This window comes from Chiloscyllium plagiosum, chromosome 10 (genome assembly GCF_004010195.1).
Source record: "Chiloscyllium plagiosum isolate BGI_BamShark_2017 chromosome 10, ASM401019v2, whole genome shotgun sequence".
NCBI lineage: Eukaryota > Metazoa > Chordata > Chondrichthyes > Orectolobiformes > Hemiscylliidae > Chiloscyllium > Chiloscyllium plagiosum.
The window spans coordinates 30,952,269-30,979,503 of NC_057719.1; the positions used below are offsets into that span (position 1 = coordinate 30,952,269).

The 27,235-nt window shown below is 38.6% G+C and overlaps 1 protein-coding gene across 6 annotated transcripts in view; it reads left to right on the forward strand.

Annotated features, from left to right (window-relative positions):
* The first annotated feature begins 12,570 nt into the window (after positions 1-12,570).
* c10h14orf28 (chromosome 10 C14orf28 homolog) overlaps positions 12,571-27,235 on the forward strand; it is a 37,843-nt gene continuing 23,178 nt past the window's right edge. For 2 of the 6 annotated variants that reach the window (XM_043697313.1, XM_043697310.1), the window contains exons 1-2: positions 12,574-12,804; positions 24,430-24,954. In XM_043697313.1, coding sequence (XP_043553248.1) covers positions 12,713-12,804; positions 24,430-24,954 — 617 coding nt within the window. In that variant the 5' untranslated portion in view covers positions 12,574-12,712. Of the gene's footprint in view, positions 12,805-16,173; positions 16,230-23,988; positions 24,126-24,429; positions 24,955-27,235 lie in introns of all 6 variants that reach the window. The other 4 variants (XM_043697311.1, XM_043697314.1, XM_043697315.1 and 1 more) reach the window with 4 other exon arrangements.

The window sequence follows — 27,235 nt, forward strand, 5'->3', positions numbered from 1 at the left end:
TTCCCCCGGGGTCTCTTGCACCTGTCTCCTCTCTGCCTTCCTCATCATCTTCTCTCTTCTGCTCTCTTCTGGTATAGTCGGTGTAATAACCTCGCTGAAGGTCCTGTCCAGAAAAATCTCGTTCGCTCGGATGAGCCTAAGGTCCTCGAGTTTTTTCTTCAGTGCTGCGATATGCTCTGTCAGTAGCTGAACGTGCACACACTTTCCACAGATATACGAGCCAGATACACCAGAGTCGTTGACCTCCCACATCATGCACGTAGCACACTGAACCAGCTGGGCAGTCATGTCTTCACCCTCTTCAACTGTGGCGTAATCACTTCACTCAACCTCCTTGTCGAAGACTCCTGAGCTAAAGACTCTCTCTTGTCTCAACAGGAACTTTCCTGGGCTCTCTTTTTGGGGCAAGTCTGTGGACAAACAATTCTGGTCTTTTTCAGTATATAATTTCAGTTACATCACACTGTAAACTTTTGCTGTAAATTCTGTCTTACGATCTTATACTCCACAACCATCTGATGAAGGAGCAACGCTCCAAAAGCTAGTGCTTCTAAATAAACCTGTTGGATTATAACCTGGTGTTGTGCGATTTTTAACTTTGTCTACCCCAGTCCAACATCGGCATCTCCGAGTCACGGAAAATAGAGTGTGAGAGTAAGCTTGCAGGGAACATGCAAACTGATTACAAAAACTTCTAGAGGTATGTGAACAGAAAAGGATTAGTTAAGATAAATGTAGGTTACTTACAGCGAGAAACATGGAAAGTTATAATGAGGAAGAAAAGAAATGTCTGAACAATTAAATTCATAGTTAGGTTCTGTATTCACAAAGAAGGACACAAATAATGTCCCAAAAGTATTGGGGAATGCAGTGTTTAGACAGAGGGAGGAACTGAATAAAGTTTAATGTGGATAAATGTGAGGTTCTCCATTTGGTAATAAAAACAGATTATTATATTAATGGCAATAGATTGGGAATGGGGAAGGTGAAATAAGGCCTGGGTATCCTTATACATCAGTTTCTGAAAGGCAGCATGCAGGTCTGGCAGATGGTGGAGAAGACAAATTGTATGATGGTTGGTCTTCATAGTGATACAATTTGAGTACACAAGCAGTGATATCTTAGCATAATTGTAGATATCAAAACATCAAAAAGAAGTTCATACCAACAATACTATTTTGTGAGTAAATGAGATACTTACATGAACTGCATTATGGCACTCTTCACAATCTCTTGTTCAGAATATTTTTCAATATTATAGAGTCATTGAGTCATATAGCACGAAAACAGATCCTTCGGTCTAACTTGTCCATGCCAACCAAGTTTCCCAAACTAAACTAATACCATTTTCCTGTGTTTATAAACCTCTATAATGTCACCTCTCAACCTCTTACACTACAGTGATAAAAATCCTAGTCTATCCTGCCTCTTCATATAACTCAAACCTTTCAGTCCCTGAAACATTCTTGTAAATCTTTTCTGCACCCCCCCTCCAATTTAATAACATGCTTCCTATAGTGGGGGACCAGAACTGTACAAAGTACTCCAAAAGTGACCTCACAAATTTCCTGTACAACTGTAACATGACGTCCCAACCCCTGTAAACAATGTTCTGAGCAATGAATGTCAAATGCCTTCTTTACCACCCTGTCTACCTGCGATGCAACTTTCAAAGAACTATGTACCTGAAACCCTAGGTCTCTCTGTTCAACAACACTCCTCAGGGCTCTTCCATTATCTGTATGAGGCCTGTCCTTGTTTTACCAAAATGCAACACTGCACATTAATCCAAATTAAACTCCATCTTTCACTCTTTGGCTCGTTGGCCCAAATGATCAAGATCTCTTTGTAACCTTAGGTAACTTCCTTCACTGTCCTCTGCAATTTGGTGTCATCTGCAAAATTATTAATCATGCCTCCTAACTTCTCATCCAAATTGTTTGTATAAATGACAAACAATAGTGGACGCAGCGAAGCGGAGAGTAGCAAATCATACAACTGTCACTTACAACCTCAGCATCTTTTCTTTAATTTTGTAAAATCTTGAACTTTTGTATGAATAAAATCAGTGATTGCATAAGTTAAACTATAGCTTTTGAATATTAGTTTATTCTTTCAATTATGAGAATAAAATGAATTATTCATTTAATGTGAGACTAGAGGAAAAAAGAGCTGTGTAAGAAAAACACCATGGAGAGATTTTAAATGATACAAGAGAATTTTTAAAGCCATTTCTTGACTGTATAAGTCAGTGAGCACGAGTGATAGAGGAATGGGACATGCGGTGATTTAGAACATGGTCAGCCAAATTTTGGAAGGGTTCATGGTTTCATTGAGTAGAAAATCAACGGATTAATGGAGGAAGATTAAATAGGTACAGAAAATATACAATTTTTGTTTACTTTGCTGAAAAGTCTCCAAAACAAATTTTCATCCAAGGGGACAAAACTCTGCACTTTTTTTTTTGTTTTCAGAACTAGAGAAATGTCCATCAGTAATTATTGTCTGCCAAGCTATTAAAATAAACTTACTTAGATCCTCACCTTTTCATTCATTTCATGCATAATTCACATGCTAAGCATTCCCAAACTCTTACCTTTGCTGTCACTTCAATCTCAAGTCTGCTGACAAGAACTGAAACAATGCACCCATTATCTAGGGAGGAACTTGCTCTGATAAAAACTATAAATTATCTTTTGGTGAAAAGACGCATAGTAAACCATTGAATAAGAAAATTAACTAGCTATTCTAGAGTTGCAGGAAGCATTTTTGTGCCATTACTGCTGATACTTGTGTGCTGTAAAGGCCAGGGTGTTCCAACACCTGACAAATTCCTGACAAAACCATTCCAACAATTCAAGACTCTGTTAAAAAGTTGATAAATTTGACATCTACTGGAAAATAATGGAAACAGCATTAACATGAAAGAACGGGGAATCAAGATACTGCTGCCATCTACAGTTGTTTTCAAGAAATTTAATTAGGATAAGGTTCAACATTATGATTCCAGTTCTTTGACCCTGACCATCAGAGTGTTTTCAAGAACACCATAAAAACTTTAACTCACAGTATTCAATACTTAATTAAGGATCAATAAACACAGTAGACTGGAATTTATGTAGAGAATGATGGCGATGCTGTCAGTACTCACTGTTATAATGGAAGAGATCTGATAATGACTTTTGAAGTGCATACATATGCAGTTAAACACAAAAATCCAGTAATTTCCGTAAAAAAAAAATCATTTTTCTATATAGGGTACATTGTTTCAGTTCTTGCCAGCAGACTTGGGATTGAAATGATAGCAATGGTACGAATTTGGGAGTGCTTAGCATGTGAATAATGCATTAAAATGGATGAAAAGATGAGGATCTACGTAAATTTATTTTAATACCATGGCAGACGATAATTACTGATGGACATTTTCTCTAGTTCTGAAAAAATACATGATAAGTGCAGAGTTTTGTCCCATGAAAATTTGTTTTGGATACTTTTTAGAAAAGTAAAAAAATTGAAGGTTCTTCATCCAGAGAGTGATGAGCCTGTGCAATATTCTGCTACAGAGAATAGCTGAGACCAAAACATTGAATGTTTTCAAGAATGAGTTACATATAGTTTTTACAGCTAAAGAGGACAAAGGTTAAGGGTAGAAAACAGGAGCAGGAGTGGGATGATCATCTATGATCATATTGAATGGCTGAGCAGGTTCAAAGCGTTGAATGAGTTACTGCTGCTTGTATTTTCTATGTTCACCCAGTTTCTAGTGGATTTGGTCTATATCTTAAAAGAACCTTTAACCCAAGTTATTGTAGCCACATTTAATTCTGTAGATATTTTGCTGGTGCAACTTAGAGAGAAAAGTCCATAATTACCGTGTGCAGATTTCATAATCTAATTAAATCAAATTTTGTTTTGAAGAACATGGCCTATGACGTTCAACCTACTGTATAATAAAAAAACTATATAGCTTGGATTGATGTGGACTTGTTGGGCCACGTGGCCTATTTCCATACTGTATGGAATCTAATCTTTCTGGTACCAAGGACTAAGAGTGGGGCTGGGTACTGAAGAAGTGGACTAGCTTACAATAGAAAAAAATGAATAAATAACAGCTTTGACATGATCTTAATTTTATACATCTAAAATCTTTTAAACTTTCTGCATTAAAAGCCCCTAGTATTTTTCAAGATAAAATTATACTTAAATTCCTGTTGCTGTTTTTCTACGCTATTTTTCTATGTTATTTTCAATTCAAAAGCAAATGGTGAATATTACACCTCTCTTTGACTTTGTGATTTGGACCATGAGTTTGTAATACAACAGTAACTGTTGGGAAGACAATGTTTAAGAACGTTTTAGTAAAATTATGTGTTTATTTCATCATTTTGACTTGATTAAGAAAGTGAGGAATTAAATCATATTCTATTTAATTGTATTCAATGTAGAATGCTTCTGTACCGCATGACTCACACAACTTATAACCTATGATCACTTGGGGGTGGGGCAGGAGCTGCTACATTTAGTTTCATATCACAGAACATGAAGCTGCATCATACTTTCTCTTTTACACTAAGTGTTAAAATGCATCTATATTGTGTACACATTTTATATAATTTTAAGTTCAATCAATTGTGTAGGTTTCTGCATTGGTTTTATATTGTATCAAGATTATATGCAAGCATGTAAAAAAATTAATTTTAAAAATGTGTACTCTTTGAACCATCAACAACCCCTAGTAAAACCACACTCCTGGTAGATGGTTTCTAAAAACAAGGTAACCGATAAGGTGTTTGATTTAATGAGGAACTCTCACTAATTCAGCAAAATTGAGGAGATGAGCTCAGAGTATCCTTCACAGAACAAGACAACACACATCTTCCTATACTGAACTAAGTAATGAAGGTATTGTATAAATTCTATAATCCTATAGCAGTAAACCATCAAAATAATAGGTACATAACACAAAGAAGATGATTTCATGAATAACTGACACTGTAGGAAATCAATCAGGGGACAGTAGGAAATGATTTTACTTAGATGATTACTCCTTTTTTTGGAACTCAGGGGTTAGGCAGACACTACCAAGATTGATGTAAACTGTTCGTGCACTAAAAAGCCAATTAGAAATCATCCACAACAATAGTGGCTGGTAAGGGCTTTAAACACTTCCTGCGCAAGGAGAAAGCTCTGAGGCAGAAGATTTTCTATCATCAGAATAAGAAATTTGTACCCAGTCAAACAATATTGCAAAGTGGCATCCCAACTTGGATAGAGTGCAAACTGTTATGTTTATTAAGTATTAATCCTGCTGTACTTGCCTTGATAAACATCTTAAATTCTGTAAAACATGGGAAAACATATTTTTACCTAAAATGCTCTTGTAACCAGTCAGGATTAGTAAACCTTTAGATTAGTTCCTTCGTAGTCATTCTTTAATTGTAATTGATTTAGGTTTTACAATTAAAATGAACCCTAAAATTCTTACAATTGAATGGCAGTTATATTATGAGTCATATTCTTGTTTTTAAATTCTTGAAAATAATCATCTTACACACTTCTACACAGCATCACCATAAACCACTTACCATTTGACTCTATTCTCTTAGAAACAGCTTGGAATGATTTATCTTAGCTTTAATACACAAAACTAAAATGTGCCCACCTGCCCATGGGTTCCGGATTTGAATGTCTGCTAATTTTAATATTTTTTAAAGTGCACAACTTTTAAGTAATTTTCATACAAATAAGGATGTGTCAGTTTATCTGAAATTAAACTGCAGAATGAAGGTCTAACAAAGAGTCATAATGAAACATCAACCAGTATTTGTTATGACCAACTTGCTGTTTATTTGAAATATTTTGTATTATTTATTAGCACCTTTATATGTATTAACACATTTGATATCAAGCCATTATAAAGAGATGAATTATGGAGTCATTGAGTCATACAGCACATTAGCAGCTTCAGTCAAACTCATCTGCGCCAACTAAACGTCCCAATCCGACTTAGTCCCATTTTCCAACATTTGGCCCATATCCCTCTAAACCCTTCCTACTCATGTACCATCCAGATGCCTTTTAAATGTTGTAATTGTACATTTATGATATTTCTCTCTGAAATTTAAACAAGTGGTTATGATAGTTTTAAATGAATGGTTAGCTTTGCTCAGTTAAAATAGATACAAGAAAGTAATTTGAATTTCTATATGGTGATTCGCTCTTATAATAAATTCTGGCCCATAATTTCTGTCACCTGGTTAAAATACAAACGTAAATGTTTGCACACTGTAGTTATTTAATAGAATCTCAAATGCTCAAAAACTTGTATGAAGAAACTAGGAGATGAATTTTGTGTTCAGGTGGGACTGTGGAACTGCTATTCGTCCAGCGTTTGTAACTTATCAGTGTTTCAATTTTGTTTATTGTCTTCACATTCAGTTGTGACTTAGCTGATGATGGTGATCTTCTTGGACTACTTGTCTTGCCTCTGAGCTCCTCCCTTTATTACCTACCACCATTGATTCTAATTTCTCCCTTCTTTGGGTTCTTGTTTTCTCTCTCAACCCCACTCCAAGTTTGTGCTTTCTTCCTACTGTTTCCAGTTTTGTCCAACCATCCCACTCTTGTTTTGGTTCTCACTCTCAGTCACTGGCATTGTTTCATAGAATCATAGAATCTCCACAGCACAGATAGATACTATTTGGCCCAAAGAGTTTGCACTGACCATTTAATGAGCATGGGCTCTGACAACATTCCAGCAATAGTACTGAAAACTTGAAGTTCACCTGGCCAAGCTGTTCCGGTACAAAGTGAAAATTGCCCAGGTACTTCCTGCACACAAAAAGCAGCACAAATCCAACTCCACCAATTATCAAGCAATGAGTTTACTCTCAATTATCAAATGATGAAAGGTGTCATCAACAGTGGTATTAAGCAGCACATGCTCAGTTTGGGTTCTGCCAGAGCCACTCTGCTCTTGATCTCATTACAGCCTCTGTTCAAATCCAAATTCAAAACAGCTGAATTCCAGAGATGAGGTAAGAGTGACATTAAAGCTGTATTCGACTGACTGTGGCATCAAGGAGCCCTAGAAAATTAGAATCAATGGGTATCAGGGGGTAACCTCTCCACTGACTGGAGTCATATCTGACACATAGGAAAACAGTTGCAGTTGTTGGAGGTCAGTCATCTCAGCTCCAGGACATCTATGCAGGGATTCCTCAGAGTAGTGTCCTAGGGCCAAACATCTTCAGTTGCTTCAACTATGACCTTCCCCCCATCATAAGTTCAGAAGTGGAGATGTTTGCTGTTGATTGCAATATTCAGCACCATTCACAACTCCTCCTCAGGTGCTGAAGCAGACCATGTTTCAGTGCAATAAAATCTGGACCCATACAGGATTGGGTTGACAAGTACTAAGTAATATTCATGCCACACAAATGCCAAGCAATGACCATCTCCAATAAAAGACAATCTAATCACTGCCTCTTGACTTTCCATGATGTTACCATCACTGAATACCACACTATTAACATCCTTGGGGTTACCATTGACCAAAAACTCAACTGGACTTGTCACATAAACACAGTGGCTACAAGAAGAGGGCAGAGGCTAGGAATATTACAAAGAACAAAGAAAATTTACAGCCCAGGAACAGGCCCTTCAGCATTCCAGGCCTGAGCCGATCCAAATATACTGTCTAAACCTGTCAGTCAATTCCTAAGCATCTGCATCCCTCTGTTCCCCACCTACACATGCATCCGTCCAGACGCATCTTAAATGAATCTACCATGCCTGCTTCTACCACCACTGCTGGCAATGCATTCCAAATGTCAACCATCCTCTGTGTGTAGTACTTGCTGTGTGTATCCCCCTTAAACTTTTCACCACTCACCTTGAAAGCGTGACCTCTCGTTATTGAATCTTTCACCCTGGGAAAAAGTTTGTCTCTATCCACCCTGTCTATACCCTTCATGATTTTAGGAGAAAGTGAGGACTGCAGATGCTGGAGATCAGAGCTGAAAAATGTGTGGCTGGAAAAGCGCATCAGGTCAGGCAGCATCCAAGGAGCAGGAGAATCGACGTTTCGGGCATAAGCCCTTCTTCATGATTTTGTAAACCTCAATCAGGTCCCCCCTCAATCTCCTTTTTTCTAATGAAAATAAACCTAACCTACACAACCTCTCTTCATAGCTAGCACCTCCCATTCCAGGCAACATCCTTGCAAACCTTCTCTGTACCCTCTCCAAAGCATCCACATCCTTTTGGTAATGTGGCGACCAGAACTGTACACAGTATTCTAAATGCAGCCGAACCAATGTCTTGTACAATTTTAACATGACTTGCCAGCTCTTCTACTCAATACCCGTCCAATGAAGGCAAGCATACTATATGCCTTCTTGACCACTCCATCCACCCGTGCAGCAACCTTCAGGGTACGATGGACCTGCACTCCCTGATCTCTCTGCCCATCAGCTTTTCCCAAGGCACTTCCGTTCATTGTATAATTCGCTCTAGAATTAGTCTTGCCTAAATGCATCACTTCACAATTGTCTGGATTGAAATCCATCTGCCACTTTTCCGCCCAACTCTCCAGTCTATTTATATCCTCCTGTATTTTCTGACAGTCCCTTATGCTTTCTGCTACTCCACCAAACTTTGTGTCATCTGCAAACTTGCTAATCATACCAACAGTGCCCACTTCCAGATCATTTATGTATATCACAAATAACAGTGGCCCCAACACTGACCCCTGTGGAATACCACTGGTCAGCTTTCTCCATTTTGAGAAACTCCCTTCAACTACTATTCTCTGTCTCCTGTTGCTCAACCAATTCTTTATCCACCTAACTAGAACACCCTGCACACCATGTGACTTCATTTACTCTATTAGTTTACCATGGGGAACCTTATCAAACGCCTTACTGAAGTCCATATATATGACATCAACAGCTCTTCCTTCATCTATCAACTTGGTCACTTCCTCAAAGAACTCTATTAAGTTGGTAAGGCACGATCTCTCCCGCACAAAACCATGTTGCCTATCACTGATAAGCCCATTCTTTTCTAAATAAAAATAGATCCTATCCCTCAGTACCCACTCCAGCAACTTCTCCACCACCAACGTCAGGCTCACTGGTCTGAAGTTACCTGGAATATCCCTACTACTACTGTGGCAAGTAACTCACCACCTGAATCCCCAAAGCCTGTCAAGCATCTACAAGACACAAGTTAGGACTGTGATGGAATATTCCTTGGATGGATGTGCTGCAACAACACTCAAGAAGCTTGAAACCATCCAACACAAAGCAGCCTGTTGACTGGCACCACATCCTCAACTCTCCACTTTCTCCACCACTAAGGCTCAAGGCAGCAGAATGTACCATCTACATGATGCATTGCACAAATTCACCAAAGATCCTCAGATAGCACTTTCCAAATACATGAGCACTTTCAACTAGAAGGACAAGGGCATATGGGAACACAACCATTTGCAAGTTCTCCTCCAAAACTCACTATCCTGACTTGGAAATAAATTGCTGCTCCTTAATTGTCACTGGGTAAAAATCCTGGAATTCTCTCCCCAAGGGCAACATGGGTTAACCTACAACATGTGGACCGCTATGGTTCAAGAAGGCAGCTCACCACCACCTTCTCAGTGGCAACTGGGACAGTCAAAATAATTGCTGGCTAGCCAGCGCCATTCACATTCTACAAGTGAATTTAAAAAGTGGTACTTCGCACTCTCCATAATCTCAATTATCAAAGGAAGAAGTGTTAGCAGAGAAAGAGATGCAAGTCTGCACGGAATTATGAGGGTGAAGATCCTGAGATGGGCCAGGATAATTAAAACAGACAGATGGGACAAAGATTAGCGAAGGCATGGAGGCCACTGACAATCGTGTTGCAACTCACTTCCAAGGTAACTGAGCAGGGTTGAAACTTTGTGTTCCTGTTAGAACTTTATTTGTGCAATTAGCTGTCAATTGCTTACTCAAGGATTCAATTTTTTTTCCAATTTATGCAATAAAATGCCTACATTTCCTTACAGTTGTGCTTCAGATCTCCTCAGTTTTATGAAAGCTAAAGTCTGTGTGCCTGAATCAATGTTAGTACTGAAGTACCTATGATGCAGTAAACATTTCTACTACCTCACGTTCCTGATTGGTTGCTAAAACACTCCTTGCATCATTACTGGAAGTATGAAGATGCTGATCCCCTCAAAGTAGAAGAGGTTCTGAGTCTGAATTCCAAAAGATTATGTTTTTTGATTGAGAAGATTAGTTTCAAAGAAGAGACATTCTGGCCTTGAAGCGTTAACTGTTTCCCCTTCTGTGGATGCTGCCAGACCGAAGGAATTTCTCCAAAATGAGTTCACATGAGGAATTCCATTCCTTGGTGAATATTAGTGAGTTATCTGACATCCTGAGATGGCTCCTTATGCAGCTTACATCACCACTATCCCTGAAAAGCTTATTAATGAAATGAGCCTTTACCATTGTAATATTTGAGTATCCATACTGACAATACTTGCATGAATGCAGGCTATGAAGTTTGGGTCAGTTTTCTTCATTCAGCTTCTCTATCAAAAGAAATTGTAAATTATGATGTGATTTTACCATTACCTACCTCCCAGCATGTTCTAGTGTGACTTTGAGAACCCCAGACCTGGGACAGAACTTCTTCTGCTCCCCCCGCCCTGTAAAATGATCATTAATTGTTGCATAAGACAATCTGTTTTTGTCCTAATCTGCTTTCTTACCTGATCTGGCCTGCATGTATCTCAAGACTCATGGCAATATTGTTTGCTTTTAACTGCCCTTTGACATATTCAAGCAAGCTTCTCAGTTCCAGAGCAATTAGGAGATGGTAACAAATGTTGGTTGCACACATGCCATTAAACAGAAAAAAAAATCAGCGAGACCATTAAAATGAGGGTTTCAGCTGAGACTGCTGCAGATAACATGGATGCTACAGTCAAAAAGACAGTTTGAACAGAAAATTGAAAACACCATTACTGAAAGTATGGAGATGTGGAAGCCCTCAAAGTGGAGGAGGTTCTGAGTCTGAATTCCAAAAGACTGGATCTTTTTGATTGAGAAGATTAGTTCAGATGAAGTCATACTTGTAGCATTAACTCTGTTTCCTTTTCCACAGATGCTGCCACATCTACAGAGATTATCTAAAATTTTCTGTCTTTATTTCAGGTATCCAGCATCCACAATATTTTAGGTTTTTATCAGATAGAGCAGCTGCCTCTCATAAATGGATACCGTCACATCTAGCCAGGTCTCTATAAATGCTACCCCAGATAATAGAAACACATTTGACAAACAGAAAAAAGTGAAATTAAGTAAGCCTCATACAGGATGAGAAACTTAATAAGTCATGAAAATTGGTGGTGTAGTGGACAGGGATGAAGGCTATCTCAGAGTAAAGTGGGACCTTGATAAAAGGCCAAAGTGCCGAAGAGTGGTAATTGGAGTTTAATATAGGTAAATGTGAGGCGTTGCATTTTGATAAGGCAAACCAGGACAGTACTTGTACACTTAATGGTAGGGTCCTGGGGAGTGTGGCTGAACCAAGAGACCAAGTACAGGTGCATTGTTCCTGGTAAGTGAAGCCACAGGCAGACAGGATGGTGAAGACAACATTTGGCACTCTTGCCTTCATTGGTCAGTGCATTAAGTATAGGAGTTGGGACGTCATGTTGCAGCTGTACAGGATATTGCTGAGACCACTTTTGGAATATTGAATTCAATTCTGCTCTCCCTGCTATAGAAAACTTGAAATGGTTCAGAAAACATTTACAAGGGTATTGCCAGGATTGGAGGATTTGAGCTAGAGGGAGATACTTAATAGACTGTGGCTTTTTATCCTGGTGTCTAATGCTGAGTGGTGACCTTATAGAGGCTTCTAAAGTCATGAGAGGCATGAATAGGATGAAGGGACAAAATCTTTTTTCCAGGCTAGGGGATTCCAAATCAAGAGGGCATGGTTATAAGGTGAGAGGGGAAAGGTTTAAAAGGGAGCTGAGAGGCAACTTTTTCACGCAGATGGTGGTGCATGTATGGAATGAACTACCAGAGGAAGTGGTGGTGGCTGGTACAAATAAAACATTTAAAAGGCATCTGGATGGATACAGGAATAGGAAGGTATTAGAGGGCAATAGGACTAAATTAGTTCAGGTTCGAAGGGTCACTGATCCAAAACATTAACTCTGATTTCTCCTTACAGATGTTGCCAGATCTGCTCAGCTTTTGCAACAATTTCTGTTTTCGTTTCTGATTTTTACAGCATCCGCAGTTCTTTCGATTCTTATCTAGATTAGTTTAGGATGTCAGGTCGGCATGGATGAGTTGGGCCAAGGGTCTGGTGCCGTATAACTTAATGACACTGGACAGCTGGCACTTCTAATCCTGCAGAGCGCTGTGTTACCGGTACGAACTGCAAAAATGACAGTTGACTCCAGATCAACGCGAAGGAAGCGCAGCGCGGGCCCATCTAAGCCCCGCCCTTTTCCAAACTCCACCCAACCCTTTGCTCCAGCAGCAACGCCGGCCCCGCCTGGTTATCCCTCCAGCGCCGGCCACGCCTCTCCAGTGCTAGGTGGGGCGCAGTGTGCGCCGGGACGGATGGTGACGTTGCACAATAACAAAGTAGGCGGTGTGGGGGTAGCGAAGTATGTTTATATTTTATAATTGAGGGCGACATGGATGCGAGTTTTGTCTCTAATGTCGAAACGGCAGATAATGCCCAGAATTTCTTGAAGCATCCGGGAAAAAGATATTGTCAACCCGAAAGGTAAATCAAAACGCATTTAGCGATGAAATTACGTTGGAGTGAGTGAAAACCGGACGCGAATTCGCTGTACAACTTGCCTAGAGTTTACTGGCTGAAGGTGGTGTATTTGTCACTGGGCCTTACTCTAGTGCAGTTCTCAAAACATTCGTAGTCACGCACTTAAATTCACTTTGGATTTCAGAGACACGGTTGGTAAACTTTCTTGACGGCAGATTTGGTCTGATAATTCTGCTGAAACGAATTTCTATGAAGGTTTATCTCAAAACTTTTTGTTTTCCCTGGCGGTGCAGTCGTCCATTTAAAACAGAACTCATGATGGTAAGAAAATCCATGAATTTTGTACTGCTGTCCCACTACAGATTAAGAATTGAGTAAGGAAATATTGATTTGGGTAAATGGAAATGTACAGTCGGCAAATTTGTATTTTTGCTGAAAAATGTGTTGCTGGAAAAGCGCAGCAGGTCAGGCAGCATCCAAGGAGCAGGAGAATCGACGTTTCGGGCATAAGCCCTTCTTCAGGCTTATGCCCGAAACGTCGATGCTCCTGCTCCTTGAATGCTGTCTGACCTGCTGCGCTTTTCCAGCAACACATTTTTCAGCTCTGATCTCCAGCATCTGTAGTCCTCACCTTTCTCCAAATTTGTATTTTTGTCATGATTTGGAGGTGCCGGTGTTGGACTGGGGTGTACGAAGTTAACCGAAGGGTCTGTTTCCATGCTGTACATCTCTATGACTATGACCAGGTTATAGTCCAGCAGGTTTAATTGGAAGCACACTTGGAAGCACTCCGAAAGCTAGTGTGCTTCCAATTAAACCTGTTGGACTATAACCTGGTATGTGATTTTTAACTTTGTATTTTTGTGGCTTTGTCTCACTTTTTAAAAATCCGACCTGGAACTTGATGTAAAGTTGCAATCATTGTATTTCAACAACGATGTGTAAAATATGTGTTGACATGATTTCCTTGCTGAAGTACCCAAATGCTCCAGTTTTTGTGAACTGAAACTGGATGCCCCGTCACTTTTGGGACATCCAGTAATGGAAATTCGTGCTACCTGCTTGCCCATTCTAATAACCCTGCTCTGTACTGGTCTCAATGCGCACTCTCTCTGATTCATTGGTTAAGTGTTGAGTAAGCTCTCGAGTCAAATAGCACACTTTTGTAGAACTCAGAACCATACTTTAACCAAGTGAACCAGGTACAGTATTGCTAGGCTGATGCATTTGTGGAATTGATTTGGATTATGATTATAACATTGCCATATTGTGTTTGCAAAAATGTATTAATAGTACTGCGTTGGATTTTAGACTGAGAATGTTCCTTCGAAGGAATGGTGTTTTAAATTTTACTGATGTGATTTTAAAAAACTAGTTAAAATAGGTCCAGTGAAAGAAAGTCATTTTACCATTTATTGTTTAATCATTTGGACCCTGAATATATCATTCTCCAAAAAAGACTGTGAAATACAAATTTCTTCTTCTAGCCATATTGAAGGTGCAAAAAAAAGTAAGATAGTAGCAGTCGGATTTTAGATTTGTTTTTCTCATTATTTAAAGGATTTTCCAAATGGCTGCAAAATCATAATTTGAAAAAGTCAACATCTTCTTTGAATAAATTATCCAGTGAGGTTTTGGACAGTTGGCCATTTCCTACTCCTGTAAGGAACAGTGAAAGATTTTTAAAATAAATGATGCATTTTATATTTGTAGGATGTCTGAAATTGCTTCAAAATGATTTTGCTTTGTAAATCTTGTCATGTTTGTTAGGCATACGCAGTGAATGAGATGAGGCAGCAATGGGATACATGCCTCAGTCTATTTCTTTCGCAGAAATTGTTTATATCCATTTGAACAGCACATTGGTAAGGTCTCATCCAAAAGACAGCTCCCTAGCAATTCTACATTAGAGTAAAATAAACAGCTGCTGGACTCAGTCCTTCAAACCTGCTACACCATTTAGTAAGGTGATGGCAAATCCTTTACCTCAAATCCACCTTCCTGCATTATTGCTATATTCCTTAGAATTCAAATTCTATGATTTCTGCCTTGAATATATTCAGTGAATATAAAAACCAGAAGAACTGTGGGTTCTGTAAACCAGAAACAAAAACAGAAGTTGCTGAAAAAGCTCAGCATGTGTGGCAACACCTCTGAAGAGAAACCAGAGTTAATGTTTCAGGTCGGGTGACCCTTTTGGAAATGTTAACTCTGATTTCTCTTCTCAAATGTTGCTAGACTTGCTGAGATTTCCAGCAGCTCCAGTTTTTGCATTCAATGAATATGTTGGTCTAAAAATTCCAAAGATTGAAGAGAAATATTTCCTTACCTCCAATCGAAATGGCTGATCTCTTTTCTAGGGGGTGACCCCATGTTATATATTCCATAGCCAGGGGAGACATTTTCTTGGCTTCTTCCATGTCAAGATTCATCAGAATTTGGTCTCAATTAGATAATTTCTTCAAGGAATATAAATTTAGTCTACTTAACCTCATTCTCATCCCGGAAACTGTACTGAAGTACTGAATTGCTAGATTGTTGTTTGAACCTATAAGTTGTTTAAAAAAACACCTGAGTATTATTACTGAACTAATTTTCACACCTGGCTCAAATACTTTTATAATCTCTGGCCTGTACACTATCACAGTTGAAAGGAAGGGTAATGATACTTCCTAAATAAACAATGCATTTCAATAGAAAAATGTCAACTGTATTATATTGCAGAACTCCTGCAGGAACAGTTTAATTTCATTGATACACAGTGTGTTCATGTATATTACAATGACCAGTAAATAAAACTATAAATTGTGTGCGTTTTCCATCCATAACAATGTGACCAAAAAGGCTACTCTTGTGTTCTGGTCCTGCAATGGATAACAGGGTAATATACATAATAGCAGAAAGTGGAAAATTAGTGCTATGATGCAGTTATAAATACATTGGAGTCATGAATGCAAATTTATCATAGATGTTGATTATTTTAGCAATAAAGATAACACGGGCCTATTAATAGCAACTGTGATATAACTTAATAGCTGAAAATTTGTAAACAATTGTGTCTGTAGGAGAGCAGTTAAGATTACTTTTTTAAAAGTCTATGCTATACATTTTGTTTAGAATGTGAATCCCTATTATATTGCATGTATTACAAATGGTTCTATAGGTAATTTTTAAAGGGGAGTTGGATAGGTACTTGAGGATATAACAGTTACAAGGCTATGGTCAAAAAGCAAGATATGGGACTAAGCATGACTGCTGTTTCGGAAAACCAGAACAGACCCAGTGACCTGAGAGAACTGTGCTTTAAGTTTCTGTGATTCTATAATCTATTTCAGTTGGTGGATGATCTGTAACTTTGTCATTGCTGTTCAGATTCCTTTTGAAGAGCCTTAAACAGCATGATGGAAAAAATGGTTGAGTGGCAGAATGTAAGTTTATCTTTGTTTCTTCTACTATTCTAAGTCCCCTTTTTCAGCTTTGTAGTGAGGAAGGTCTTCAGTAGTGGCCAGCACAGGGAATAAACAAAGGTTGTTGAAATACCAGGCTCATTTATACATCTATTGGTTGACTTTAGTTAGCATAAGTAGAGACAAAATTAAGAAACTTCAAAGTAGAATTTTTAAAGTTGTATTTCTAACAGAAGTTAACATAGTGCATTTGTTATTTGGATGATCATAGCACTTGATCATTCAAGTTTCAATAAGGACAGTAACGGGTGAGAATGAGCACTCATGTCAGTTGCTAACATAACCTTTGCAGGATAGGCCCTTTAAATTGAAGTATATATTAATCTTAATAATCTAAATTCATCCTTTAGAATTAATGCCCCAGTTTGTGTTTATACTGCAACCCATTAGTTGCTTATACACGTACTAGACCAAATCAATTCAACTGTGATAACATTTGAATTCTGTATTGTTAATACAGACAATCACAAGTGAACCACACATGTCAGAGTTTTTCTATCCAGAATGAATTTTGAAGCAACTTAATGTAACAGAAAGCAAACTGTGTTGGCATATGTGATACTTGTAGGCCCAGATTGATATAAACAGTGCAACTGCCTCTGTACAAAGCAATCTCTTCATGTGCCAACTAACTAACTGACTCTCCTAGCCATACATGCATTGTGTAGAGTAGTAACGTCTTACTGAAAATACTTCGCAATCCCAGATCGAACATGCAATTATCTAATGAGCTATGTAACACAGCATGATTTTAATTTATAGGTCTAACTAAAGTTATTTGATTTGGATATGGCCATACTTTCTACGTGTTTCGAAAATAATCATTAGAAAATATACACTTCTTTATAAAACTGCAAAATAATTGATTTCATCCTGTCACGAAAAATGACCATCTTCAAGTCTGTAGTTCAAGGAAACAAATATTTTATTCAGACATGTACAAGTGTGAAACTCATCCTAGTTATCTAATAAAGCATCTCAAAGATATAGTTTTTATCATAATTGTATAATTTTCAGGCTCATGCGGGTCTCCATTATCTCAACTTTTAAACTTTGGGTCTCTCGGTTTCCATGGTAACTCAACCATCTTGCCTGGATTCTTAGTTCCCTTATCATCATGTTCTATGTAGCAATGAATAATATGCTTATACAGGCAGTTATTGTTACAACATAAAATAAATTGAGCATAAGTATAGCACTTATTTCAAAACTGGCATGCACTTCAATTTTAATTATACTAATCTTAATCCATTTGTCCCTACTTCATTATTCATGTTTTTGCAAATGGTTATGTAGTTAAATTTGAAATTTTGTGTATAACCCTTTTTATATTTCAATGATAATACATTATTTCAATGTACTTATATTTATTGAAGAAATGCTAAATAATATGGTCAACATTTTACAATCATTTTTGCAAAATGTAAACTTTTTTTAACCGTTTCAATACTTTTGCTTCTACCTGCAAGTTGTGGGGTAGCAAGAAATAGTTTCCTAATGTTTTGAATGTTGCATTCACAACATAAATAACAAAGTAAAAATTGGAGTTTACATATTTAAATTTGAAGTAATTTTGAATGTAGTAACTTTAATAAAAAATAGCTGGAGAAGTAGTAAGAGGGTGAACAGAATGCGATAATTTTGCTGTATGCTCAACTAATATCTTGGATGTTGGGATAGGCTTAGTGTGGAATTTGACCTCTAAACTGAGGGCGTGGAAGAGAATATTTTTCTCTCATATTAAAACAAATTGTTTAGAGCCATTGTGTGTAATGTAGTACAATTATTGTTTTTCATTACTTAGAGTTGAAAAGAAAAGCTATGCTCTTAAATGTCCTGAATAGTTATGTGCATGAAAAATTAATAAGAGGTACTTGAGTGTGCAATTCATTTGAAGAAGTTAAATAAATGTATAATCTTATATATTTAGTGGAACGTGGACCTCATCAGGATTAAAGCTTACACAATTGATTTCGTAACACTGATGCATCTTAAGCTGCTAGTGTGACAGATGAATTGTATCATAGAATTAAAAGCATATGGAACCTTTATTTATCCCATATTTCACACTTTGATCGCCATATTATTAAAAAGGTTTTAGAGTCAGTGGAAGGTGAAACCATATTGAAAGGATGATGTCAGAATTGGGAGGCAATAATTAAAAGTGAATGCGTTCAAAGTTGTAACAGGAATAGGCCATTTGGCACTTTAACTTGATGCCAATCTCAAATTGAGCATTTTAACTTGGTGCCAATCTCCTGCCCCTCCTGTAAACCTTAACATTATTTCCATTTAAATAGTCATCTTGTGCTGAATGTCTCAATTGAATCTACTGCACCACATTTCTAGGCAGTGCATTCCAGATTCCAACCGCATGCTGTTTGTGTTTAAAATGAGTTTTCTCACACTTTGCATTTGTTTAGTTTAAAATTTGATTCTCAATCCGCTTGTGTGTGTGAATAGTTTCTCTCTAGCTATGCTGTCTAGACTTGTTATGATTTTGAAAGCTTCTATCAGATCAGGTTGTACGTTTGCTCACTGGTTGTTCTCGACATTTTGTCACCATGTTAGGTAACATGATCAGTAGGCCTCCGTTGAAGCACTGGTGTACTGTCCTGCTTTCTATTTATGTGCCTTGGTCTGTTGTGGTGGGTGATATCATGTCTGGTTCTTTTTCTGAGAGGATGGTTAATGAGGTCCAAATCATTGTGTTTGTTGATGGAGATCTGGTTTGAATGCCAGGCCCCTAAGAATTCCTGTATGTGTCTTTGTTTAGCCTGTCCCAGGATGGATGTATTGTCCTAGTCGAACTGATGACCCTCATTGTCTATGTGTAAGGATACAAGTGAGAGTTGGTCCTGTGTTTTGGTGGCTAGTTGGTGCTCGTGTATCCTAGTGGCTAGTTTTCTGCCTCTCTGGCCGACGTAATGTTTGCTGCAGCCCTTGCAGGGTATTTTCTTTATGATGTTCGTTCTGCTGGTTGTTGGTACGGGGTCCTTTAGATTCATCAAGAGTTGTTTCAATGTGTTGATAGGTTTGTGGGCTACTATGATGCCAAGGGGCGGAGTAGTCTGGTCGTCATCTCTGAGATGTCTTTAATGTATGGTAGTGTGGCTAGAGTCTCTGGGCATGTTGTGTTGTCTTGTTTAGGTTTGTTGTATAAGAATTGACAGACTGTGCTTATCGGGTACCTGTTGTTCTTGAATACATTGTATAGGTGCTTTTCTTTGCCACATTGTAGTTCCTGGGGGCTGCAGTGTGTTGTGGCTCATTTAAATAATGTCCTAATGCAGCTCCGTTTGTGGGTGTTGGGATGATTGCTCCTGTAGTTGAGTATCTGGTCAGTGTATGTCGCTTTCATGTAGATGCTGGTCTGTAGCTCTCCATTAGCTTTTCATTCTACTGTGACACCTAGGAAGGGAAATTTGTTGTTCACTTCCTCCTTGGTGAACTTAATACCAGTAAAGATGTTGATTGTGTTTGTGGGTTTTCTCAAATTTGTTCCTTATGCGATGACAAAGGTATCATCCACATAGCGGACCCCAAGCTTGGGATGGATATTGGGGAGGGCTGCTCATTCCAACCTCTGCATAACTGCCTCTGCCAAGAATCCTGATATCGGTGATCCCATGGGTGTCCCATTGATTTGTTTTCAGGTCTTGTTGAAGGTGAAGTGGGTGACGAGTTTGTCTACTAGTTGGAGTTGGTGCTGGATGGTGTTTGTGTCCTTGGTTCGTTTCATAGTGGGGCCAGTGTTTCTTTGGCCAGGGTGATGTTTATTGATGTGAATAGGGCCATCACATTGAAGGAAACCAAGACCTCACATTCAAACCGGAACTCCATCAATAAACACATTGATTTGGACCCCATTTTCCAACCTCTCAGAAAAAGAACTGTAAGAGATATCACCCACCGCAACAGACCAAGACACACAAATCGAAAGCTGAACAGTATGCAGGCACTTCAGCAGAAGTTCAGTGATGTTACCTTGCATGGTGACAAAATGTCTGAGAACAAACCTTCCAGCTCAGCGAGCAAACTTACTAGCTACTAATCTGCACAAAAATTGCAAACTTCTATCGGACCTCCCTCACTCTTCTTCTCTCCAAGACAAACAGTCCAGCTTTTCCAATCTGTTTTCATAACCATTTCTCACCGCTAGAATCATTCTTGTATTTCTGAACTCTTCAATGTCTTCACATCCTTTCAATAGTGCTGCACCCAGAACTGTACACAATACTCCAACTGAGGTATATCTCGTGTTCTATACTAGTTCAGCACATCTATTTTGCTCTTGTACTCTTTTTTTTTTCCCTTATTTTCCAAAGCCTAGAATACTGTATGCTGTATTAGCTGCTCTTCTACTTGTCCTGTCACCTTTAATGATTTGTGCACATATACATCCAGATCTCTGCTCCTGCACCCCTTTAGATAGTACGTTTACTTCTTAACCATGTTATTTGTACTAAAATGTAACACCTCTCACTTGTCCATATTGAATTTTATCTGTTTCTTATTTGGTCACTCCAGCAATTTGTCAGTGTCCTTTATAAGTTTGATGCTGTTGTCAGTTTATAGTGCTCCCAGGTTGTACATTGTCCACAAACTTTGAAATCATCTCTTGCACGCTAATATCTAAATCATTGCCATCATCAGGAAAAGCAAGAGTCTCAAAACAGACCCCAGAGAACACCACCACAAACCTTTCTATAGTTCAAAAAAAGTCATTAACCACTACTCACTGTTTCTTATCTCTCAGTTTGTATCTGCAATGCTGCTGTCCCTTTTCAGAATTCTAATTTTTCTCAAGTCTTTTTATACCCTATTGAACACCTTGTGGATGTTGATGTACACTTAAAACTTTCCACTTCCCTTGCTTTTTTTAAAGAAAAGGTTAGTAAAATGCAATTTTCCTGTGAACAGTTTGTACTGGATTTTCTAAATTAACCTGTATTTTTCCATGTGACAATCCTGAATAAGTGTTTCTAGAAGATTTCCCATATCAAAAGTTAAGTTGGCTGGTTTGTAATTGCTGGGCATATCTTTAAAACCTTTTTTAAACAAGAGTGTACTTTTTGCAATTCTTCAGTTGAATTAAACCATCCCTGAGTGCTGGAAATATCGAAAGATTATTTTCAGTTCACTTGATATTATAGAACATAGAACAGTACAGCACAGAACAGGCTCTTCAGCCCACAATGTTGTGCCGACCATTGATCCTCGTATAAGGTAAACCTAATGTACGAACCCCCACATTTCTGTGACCATATGCATGTCCAGTGGTCTCTTAAATATCCCCAATGACCTCGCTTCCACAACTGCTGCTGGCAACGCATTCCATGCTCCCACAACTCTCTGCGTAAAGAACCCGTCTCTGACATCCCCTCTATACTTTCCGCCAAACAGCTTAAAACGATGACCCTTCGTGTTAATAATTTCTGCCCTGGGAAAAAGTCTCTGGCTGTCAACTCTATCTGTGCCTCTCAATTAGGTCCTCTCTTCCTCTTCTCCAATGAAAAAAGTCCGAGCTCAGTCAACCTCTCTTCGTAAGATAAGCCCTCCATTCCAGGCAGCATCCTGGTAAACCTCCACTGAACCCTCTCCAAAGCATTCACATCTTTCCTATAATAGGGCGATGAGAACTGGACACAGTATTCCAAGTGATTCCTGAAGAAGGGCTTATGCCCGAAACGTCGATTCTCCTGTTCCTTGGATGCTGCCTGACCTGCTACGCTTTTCCAGCAACACATTTTCAGCACAGTATTCCAAGTGCGGTCTAACCAAAGTTTTATAGAGCTGCAACAAGATCTCACGACTCTTAAACTCAATCCCCCTGTTAATGAAAGCCAAAACACCATATGCTTTCTTAACAACCTGATCCTCCGCACTGCTAAGAATCCTGTCTTTAATCCTGTACTCAGCTTTCAAGTTCAACCTTCCAAAATGCATCACCTCGCATTTATCCGTTGGACTCCATCTGCCACCTCTCAGCCCATCTCTGCATCCTGTCAATGTCACGCTGCAGCCTACAACAGTCGTCTGCAAACTTGCTAACCCATCCTTCAATCTACTCATCCAAGTCATTAATAAAAATTACAAAGAGTAGAGGCCCAAGAACAGAGCCGTGTGGAACACCAGGCAGAATACTTTCCTTCCACTACCACTTGCTGTCTTCAGTCGACCAGCCAATTCTGTATCCAGACAGCTAAATTTCCCTGTTCTGACCTTTCTCCTGATCTTTTGAACGAGCCTACCATGGGGAACCACATCAAATGCCTTGCTGAAGTCCATATACACCACATCCACCGCTCGACCCTCATCAACTTGTCTAGTAACCTCCTCAAAGAACTAAAAACTCCATTATGCTCTCACTTCCCTCAATATCATTCGATGCATCTCATCTGGTCCTGGTGCCTTATTGACTTTAAGTATTGACAGTTTATACAATGTGAGAAACAGAACTCACTCACAAATCAATCAGCCTGAGACAAAGCCTTGGAAACAAGAACAATTTATTACAGTCTTGCAAGTACCGGATGCCTCTACAATCAAGCAGAAATGCGCGCCAAAACAGAACCTGTTAGCTTTCTTATTCAGTTTACAAGTTGCGGAATCACGCCTCCCTTTTCCCATCCTATCATAAGCCGATTACCTCACTTGTTAGTTATTTTCTTATCTGGCCGTCCTGCTGTCCTTGTCTGCATTCTTTGTTCCTTGTTTGTTACAGCTGGTTCTTTTATCCAGTTTCTCTTATCATACTATAATCTTTATTGTGAAATGTCCCTGCTGCTTCTTTTTGTGGTCAGCTACAACCCTTCATAGTTATTTCCTAGCTTAAAACTATTTTATTTAAAAGACCCTCTATATTCATTAAAGTCTTAGCCTTAAGTATGCTACATGCTACAAGAATTCCGTGACCGTTTGTATAATGTTCCCCTTCCCTTCCCCCACTACACCCCTCCCCCACCTGCAAAAACAACATTTCTAATCTCCCACATACAATACCAACTCTTTGTCAATTTTTAACTATTTTAGTGACTGAGTTTCCTTCTCTAACATGATGGCCTGGGCAATATCTGGGGAAGGGGAACTTATAGTTGGAAAAGAAAAGACTGAGAGTTAACCCAAAAGACTTTTAAAATTCATAATAGGGTTTGATAGAGTGGAGGGGAGTGCAGAAGATATCCAAACTAGGTGTTAGAAACATCAAATAGTCACTAATAAGTCCAATAAGAGGCTTCAGAGGATCTTCTTTACTCAAGGATAGTTAGGATCTGGAGATTGCATCTATGAAAGACCATAGATGCTGGACTAATAGAGAAAAAGGAAAATAAAGATATGTTCGTAGGAGTTAATCTTTAAAGTGGGAGGAGGCTGATGTGAAGCATAAACACCAACAACAGATCTGTTCAGCTGTTTTTCTGCTGTGAATTCTAAGTATTATCCAATGATTACATTTTCTGCTTTATTCGTAATGCTGGAGATACTCAACAGGTCAGTCAACATAACTGGAGAAATGAATAGTTAATGTTTTGGGTGTATGACCTTTCATTGGGAAGACAACTATTTTTCTGTCCAGAAATGCTGTCTGATATGCTGAATATTTACAGCATTTTGTTTTTATTTCACATTTCCAGCATCATAGTATTTTGCTTTTACATTTCATTATTGATTCATTTATATACTGGTGAATTTTGTTTATAATCTGTTCCTGTTGCAGAATCATTTGAGTAGAACTCCCAGAATATGCTTTGAAACAATTGTATGTTGATGATTCTTAATAATAAAGATGGATTATAATAAAATTACTAAAATAATGAAGCACTCTTCCTGTTCTGAAGATTGTATCATTCTCAGGTACACTACACTGTGATATTATCCCATACTTGTATTGGTGAATTCAAAAATTTAGTTAGTTCAAATTTAGGTCTGATTTTGTAACCTCTATTTCATGGCAATGTTACCGTTAGCTTGTAGCTTTATGAAGATTAAAGTAACACTTGACCTATCTGGAAAATCACAACAAGACGAATATTGGCGAAGAAAAATGGAAAATGTTTTAACTTTATGTTAATTGATAATGCTAAATATCTTTGTACAAGCTTGAATCATTTAATTTATATCTAAGCACGTTGCTTTTCTTAAAACATCTTTATTCTAGGTCAAAGACGTTATTCGAAGAGATCCGAGCATCTGTTACAAATAATTCAAATGAAGATAGATCCTTCTGGAGACCTGTTCTTCCATGGGGTGGAGTGTATACCATTAAAGCTGGAAGAAGGGCAATGGCCTGCACTCCATTGTATGTTAGGATAAGCCTAAAAAACACTTGCAGCATTGATGGGTTTTTGATGTTGTTGTATGTAATTCTCAGTGAAAATGAGAATTTTCGTCGAGAATTATCAAGCCACTTGGGAAAGGAATTTGTTGAACGTTTTCTGTACTTGATGGACTCTTGTAAATTCACAACTGTCAAGTTACTGTGGATTTGGGATAAAATGGAAAAATGTCAATACAGAACAGAAGTCCACAAAGCCTCACTAGAAATTGATCTTTTTGGAAATGAACATGAAAACTTCACAAGGAACCTGGAGAATCTTATGTCCACAATCCAGGAAACATTCTGTTCTAATGGGAGATGTCCCGCACGTGCACAGGAAGATCAACGCAATACAATTACTATCTTGTATGTCATTTTTTTTGTTGTTTTTTTAAATTTATATCAGCATGAAACTGGGTGGTACTGTTTTTTTTTGATCAGCATTGGAACCTGTGTTTAGCATCTCAGTTTGAGTCCAGCGAATTGAGGATTATGTAAAATGAATTAGAACAATTTAAGTCTTGGTCTATCTGGATATGATATACAGGTGAAGAAAAATGTTTGTTTTTTTTAAATGAAGTAACTGCTGTGGGAAATAAAATAACTTTAAACTGGTGCAATAGATGTGTACTGGTGCAATAGATGTGTACTATTGATGTTGGATGGAACATAATGAGCTTTATTTTGTTTTTTGAGAGCATAAATCTTCTGTATTTAATTGCCGTATCTAGTACAAAATCAAAATCAAAAGCAGTATATGCTCTAGTGGTTCAAGTGATCCTTTAAAATTCCGGTTTGGGATACATCATACTATGACAGGTATATACGTTTACCAGTTAGATCTGTTACTTTATGCCCTTTATGTAAATCAGACTATATAATTCTGCTAAAGCATTAGTGTGATCTTGTGACAAACTGAGTAGCTTTACCACTAAATGCTCCTGTGATGGGACTGGTTTGTTGAACGCTAAAATTATGATTTTAAACATTTAGGTAATTGGAATTTCATTTATGCACATTAAAATGTTCCTTGGGTGGGAAAATATAGTCAGGATTGGTAGAAATGGGAATCTGGGATGGTGTTGTTTCCCCGATGCCAGGGTCCAGGATGTCTCAGCAGAAGGGGGAGGGTGAGCAGCCAGAAGTCTTGTGCACATTGGCACAAATGAAATAGGTTTGAGGTGCTGCGAAGTGACTAGAGAGAGCTAGGAAAAAAGTTAAAAACCAAGACCTGTTGGTGCATGAAGGGCTTAGATGGGATGGAATTTGTTAAGTGCATTCAGGAAAGCTTCCTCGAGCAGCATATAGAGGGTCCTACTCGGGAACGGGCAAAGCTCGACCAACTCTTGGCAAATAGGGCAGGACAGGTGACAGTGGGGGAGCACTTTAGGACCAGCGACCATAGTTTTATTAATTTTAAAATAGTTATGGAGAGGGACAAAACTGGTCCACAGGTTCAAGTTCTAAATTGGGGCAAGGTGAATTTTGATGCAGTTAGACAGGAGCTTGCAGGGATTGATTGGAGTGGTTTGTTTGCAAGCAAAGGGACTTCTAGCAAGTGGGAGGCCTTTAAAAATGAGAGAGCTTGCGTTCAAGCTCAGTATTTTCCTGTGAGGGTGAAGGGCAAAATTAGCAGGAATAGGGAATCCTGGATGATGAGATATTGAGACTTTGACGAGGAAAAAAAGTAGCCGGTGTGGCTCGGGTACAGGCAGCTGGGATCGGGAAGCTGGAGATATACAGGGAATACAGAAGTTTACTGAAGAAGGAAATCAGGAGCGTGAAAAGAGGGCACAAGATAGTCTTAGCTGAGAAGATTAGAGTAAATCCAAAGAGGAACTTTAACTATATTAAAGGAAAAAGAATACCTAGAGTGGACATCTATGTGTAGAACTGCAGGTGATGGGTGAGGTTCTCAATATTCCTCCTCTGTGTTTTACTATGGTGAAAGACATGAAGACCTGGGAACTTGGGGAAGTTCGTGGTGATACCACTCTCTTGGGGACAGTCCATATCACAGTAGAGGAGACGAAGGATGTATTAGAATGTATGAAAATGGATAAACCTCCTGGTCCTGACCAGATATATTCAAGAACACTGCAAGAGGCTAGAGAAGAAATTGGGGATTCTTGACTGATAATTTAGCATCATAGTTTAGCCATGGGTGAGGTCCTGCAAGACTGGAGGGTAGCGAATGTTGTGCCATTCTTCACGAAGGGCTGCAAAGAAAAGCCTGGGAACTATAGACCAGTAAGCTTAACATTGCTTGAAGATTGAAAGGGATAAGATATACATGCAATTGAAAAGTCAGGGTTTGATTACGAGTGGTCGGCAAGGCTTTGTGAGTGGGAGATCATGCCTCACAAATTTATTAGAATTTTTTGAAGTGACTGGGTAGGTTCACAAGGGCAGAGTGATAGACGTAGTCTGTATGGATTTCAGTAAGGCCTTTGTTAAGGTTCCATATGGTAGGCTGCTCTGGAAAGCTGGCAAGTTGGGTACAAAATTAGCTTGATGAAAAGAAGCAGAGAGGTAATAATGGATGCTTGTTGGACTGAAAGCTTGTGACTAGTGGAGTGCCTCAGGGGTCTGTACTGAACCCATTACTGTTTGTTATCTATATCAGTGATTTGGATGAGAATGTACA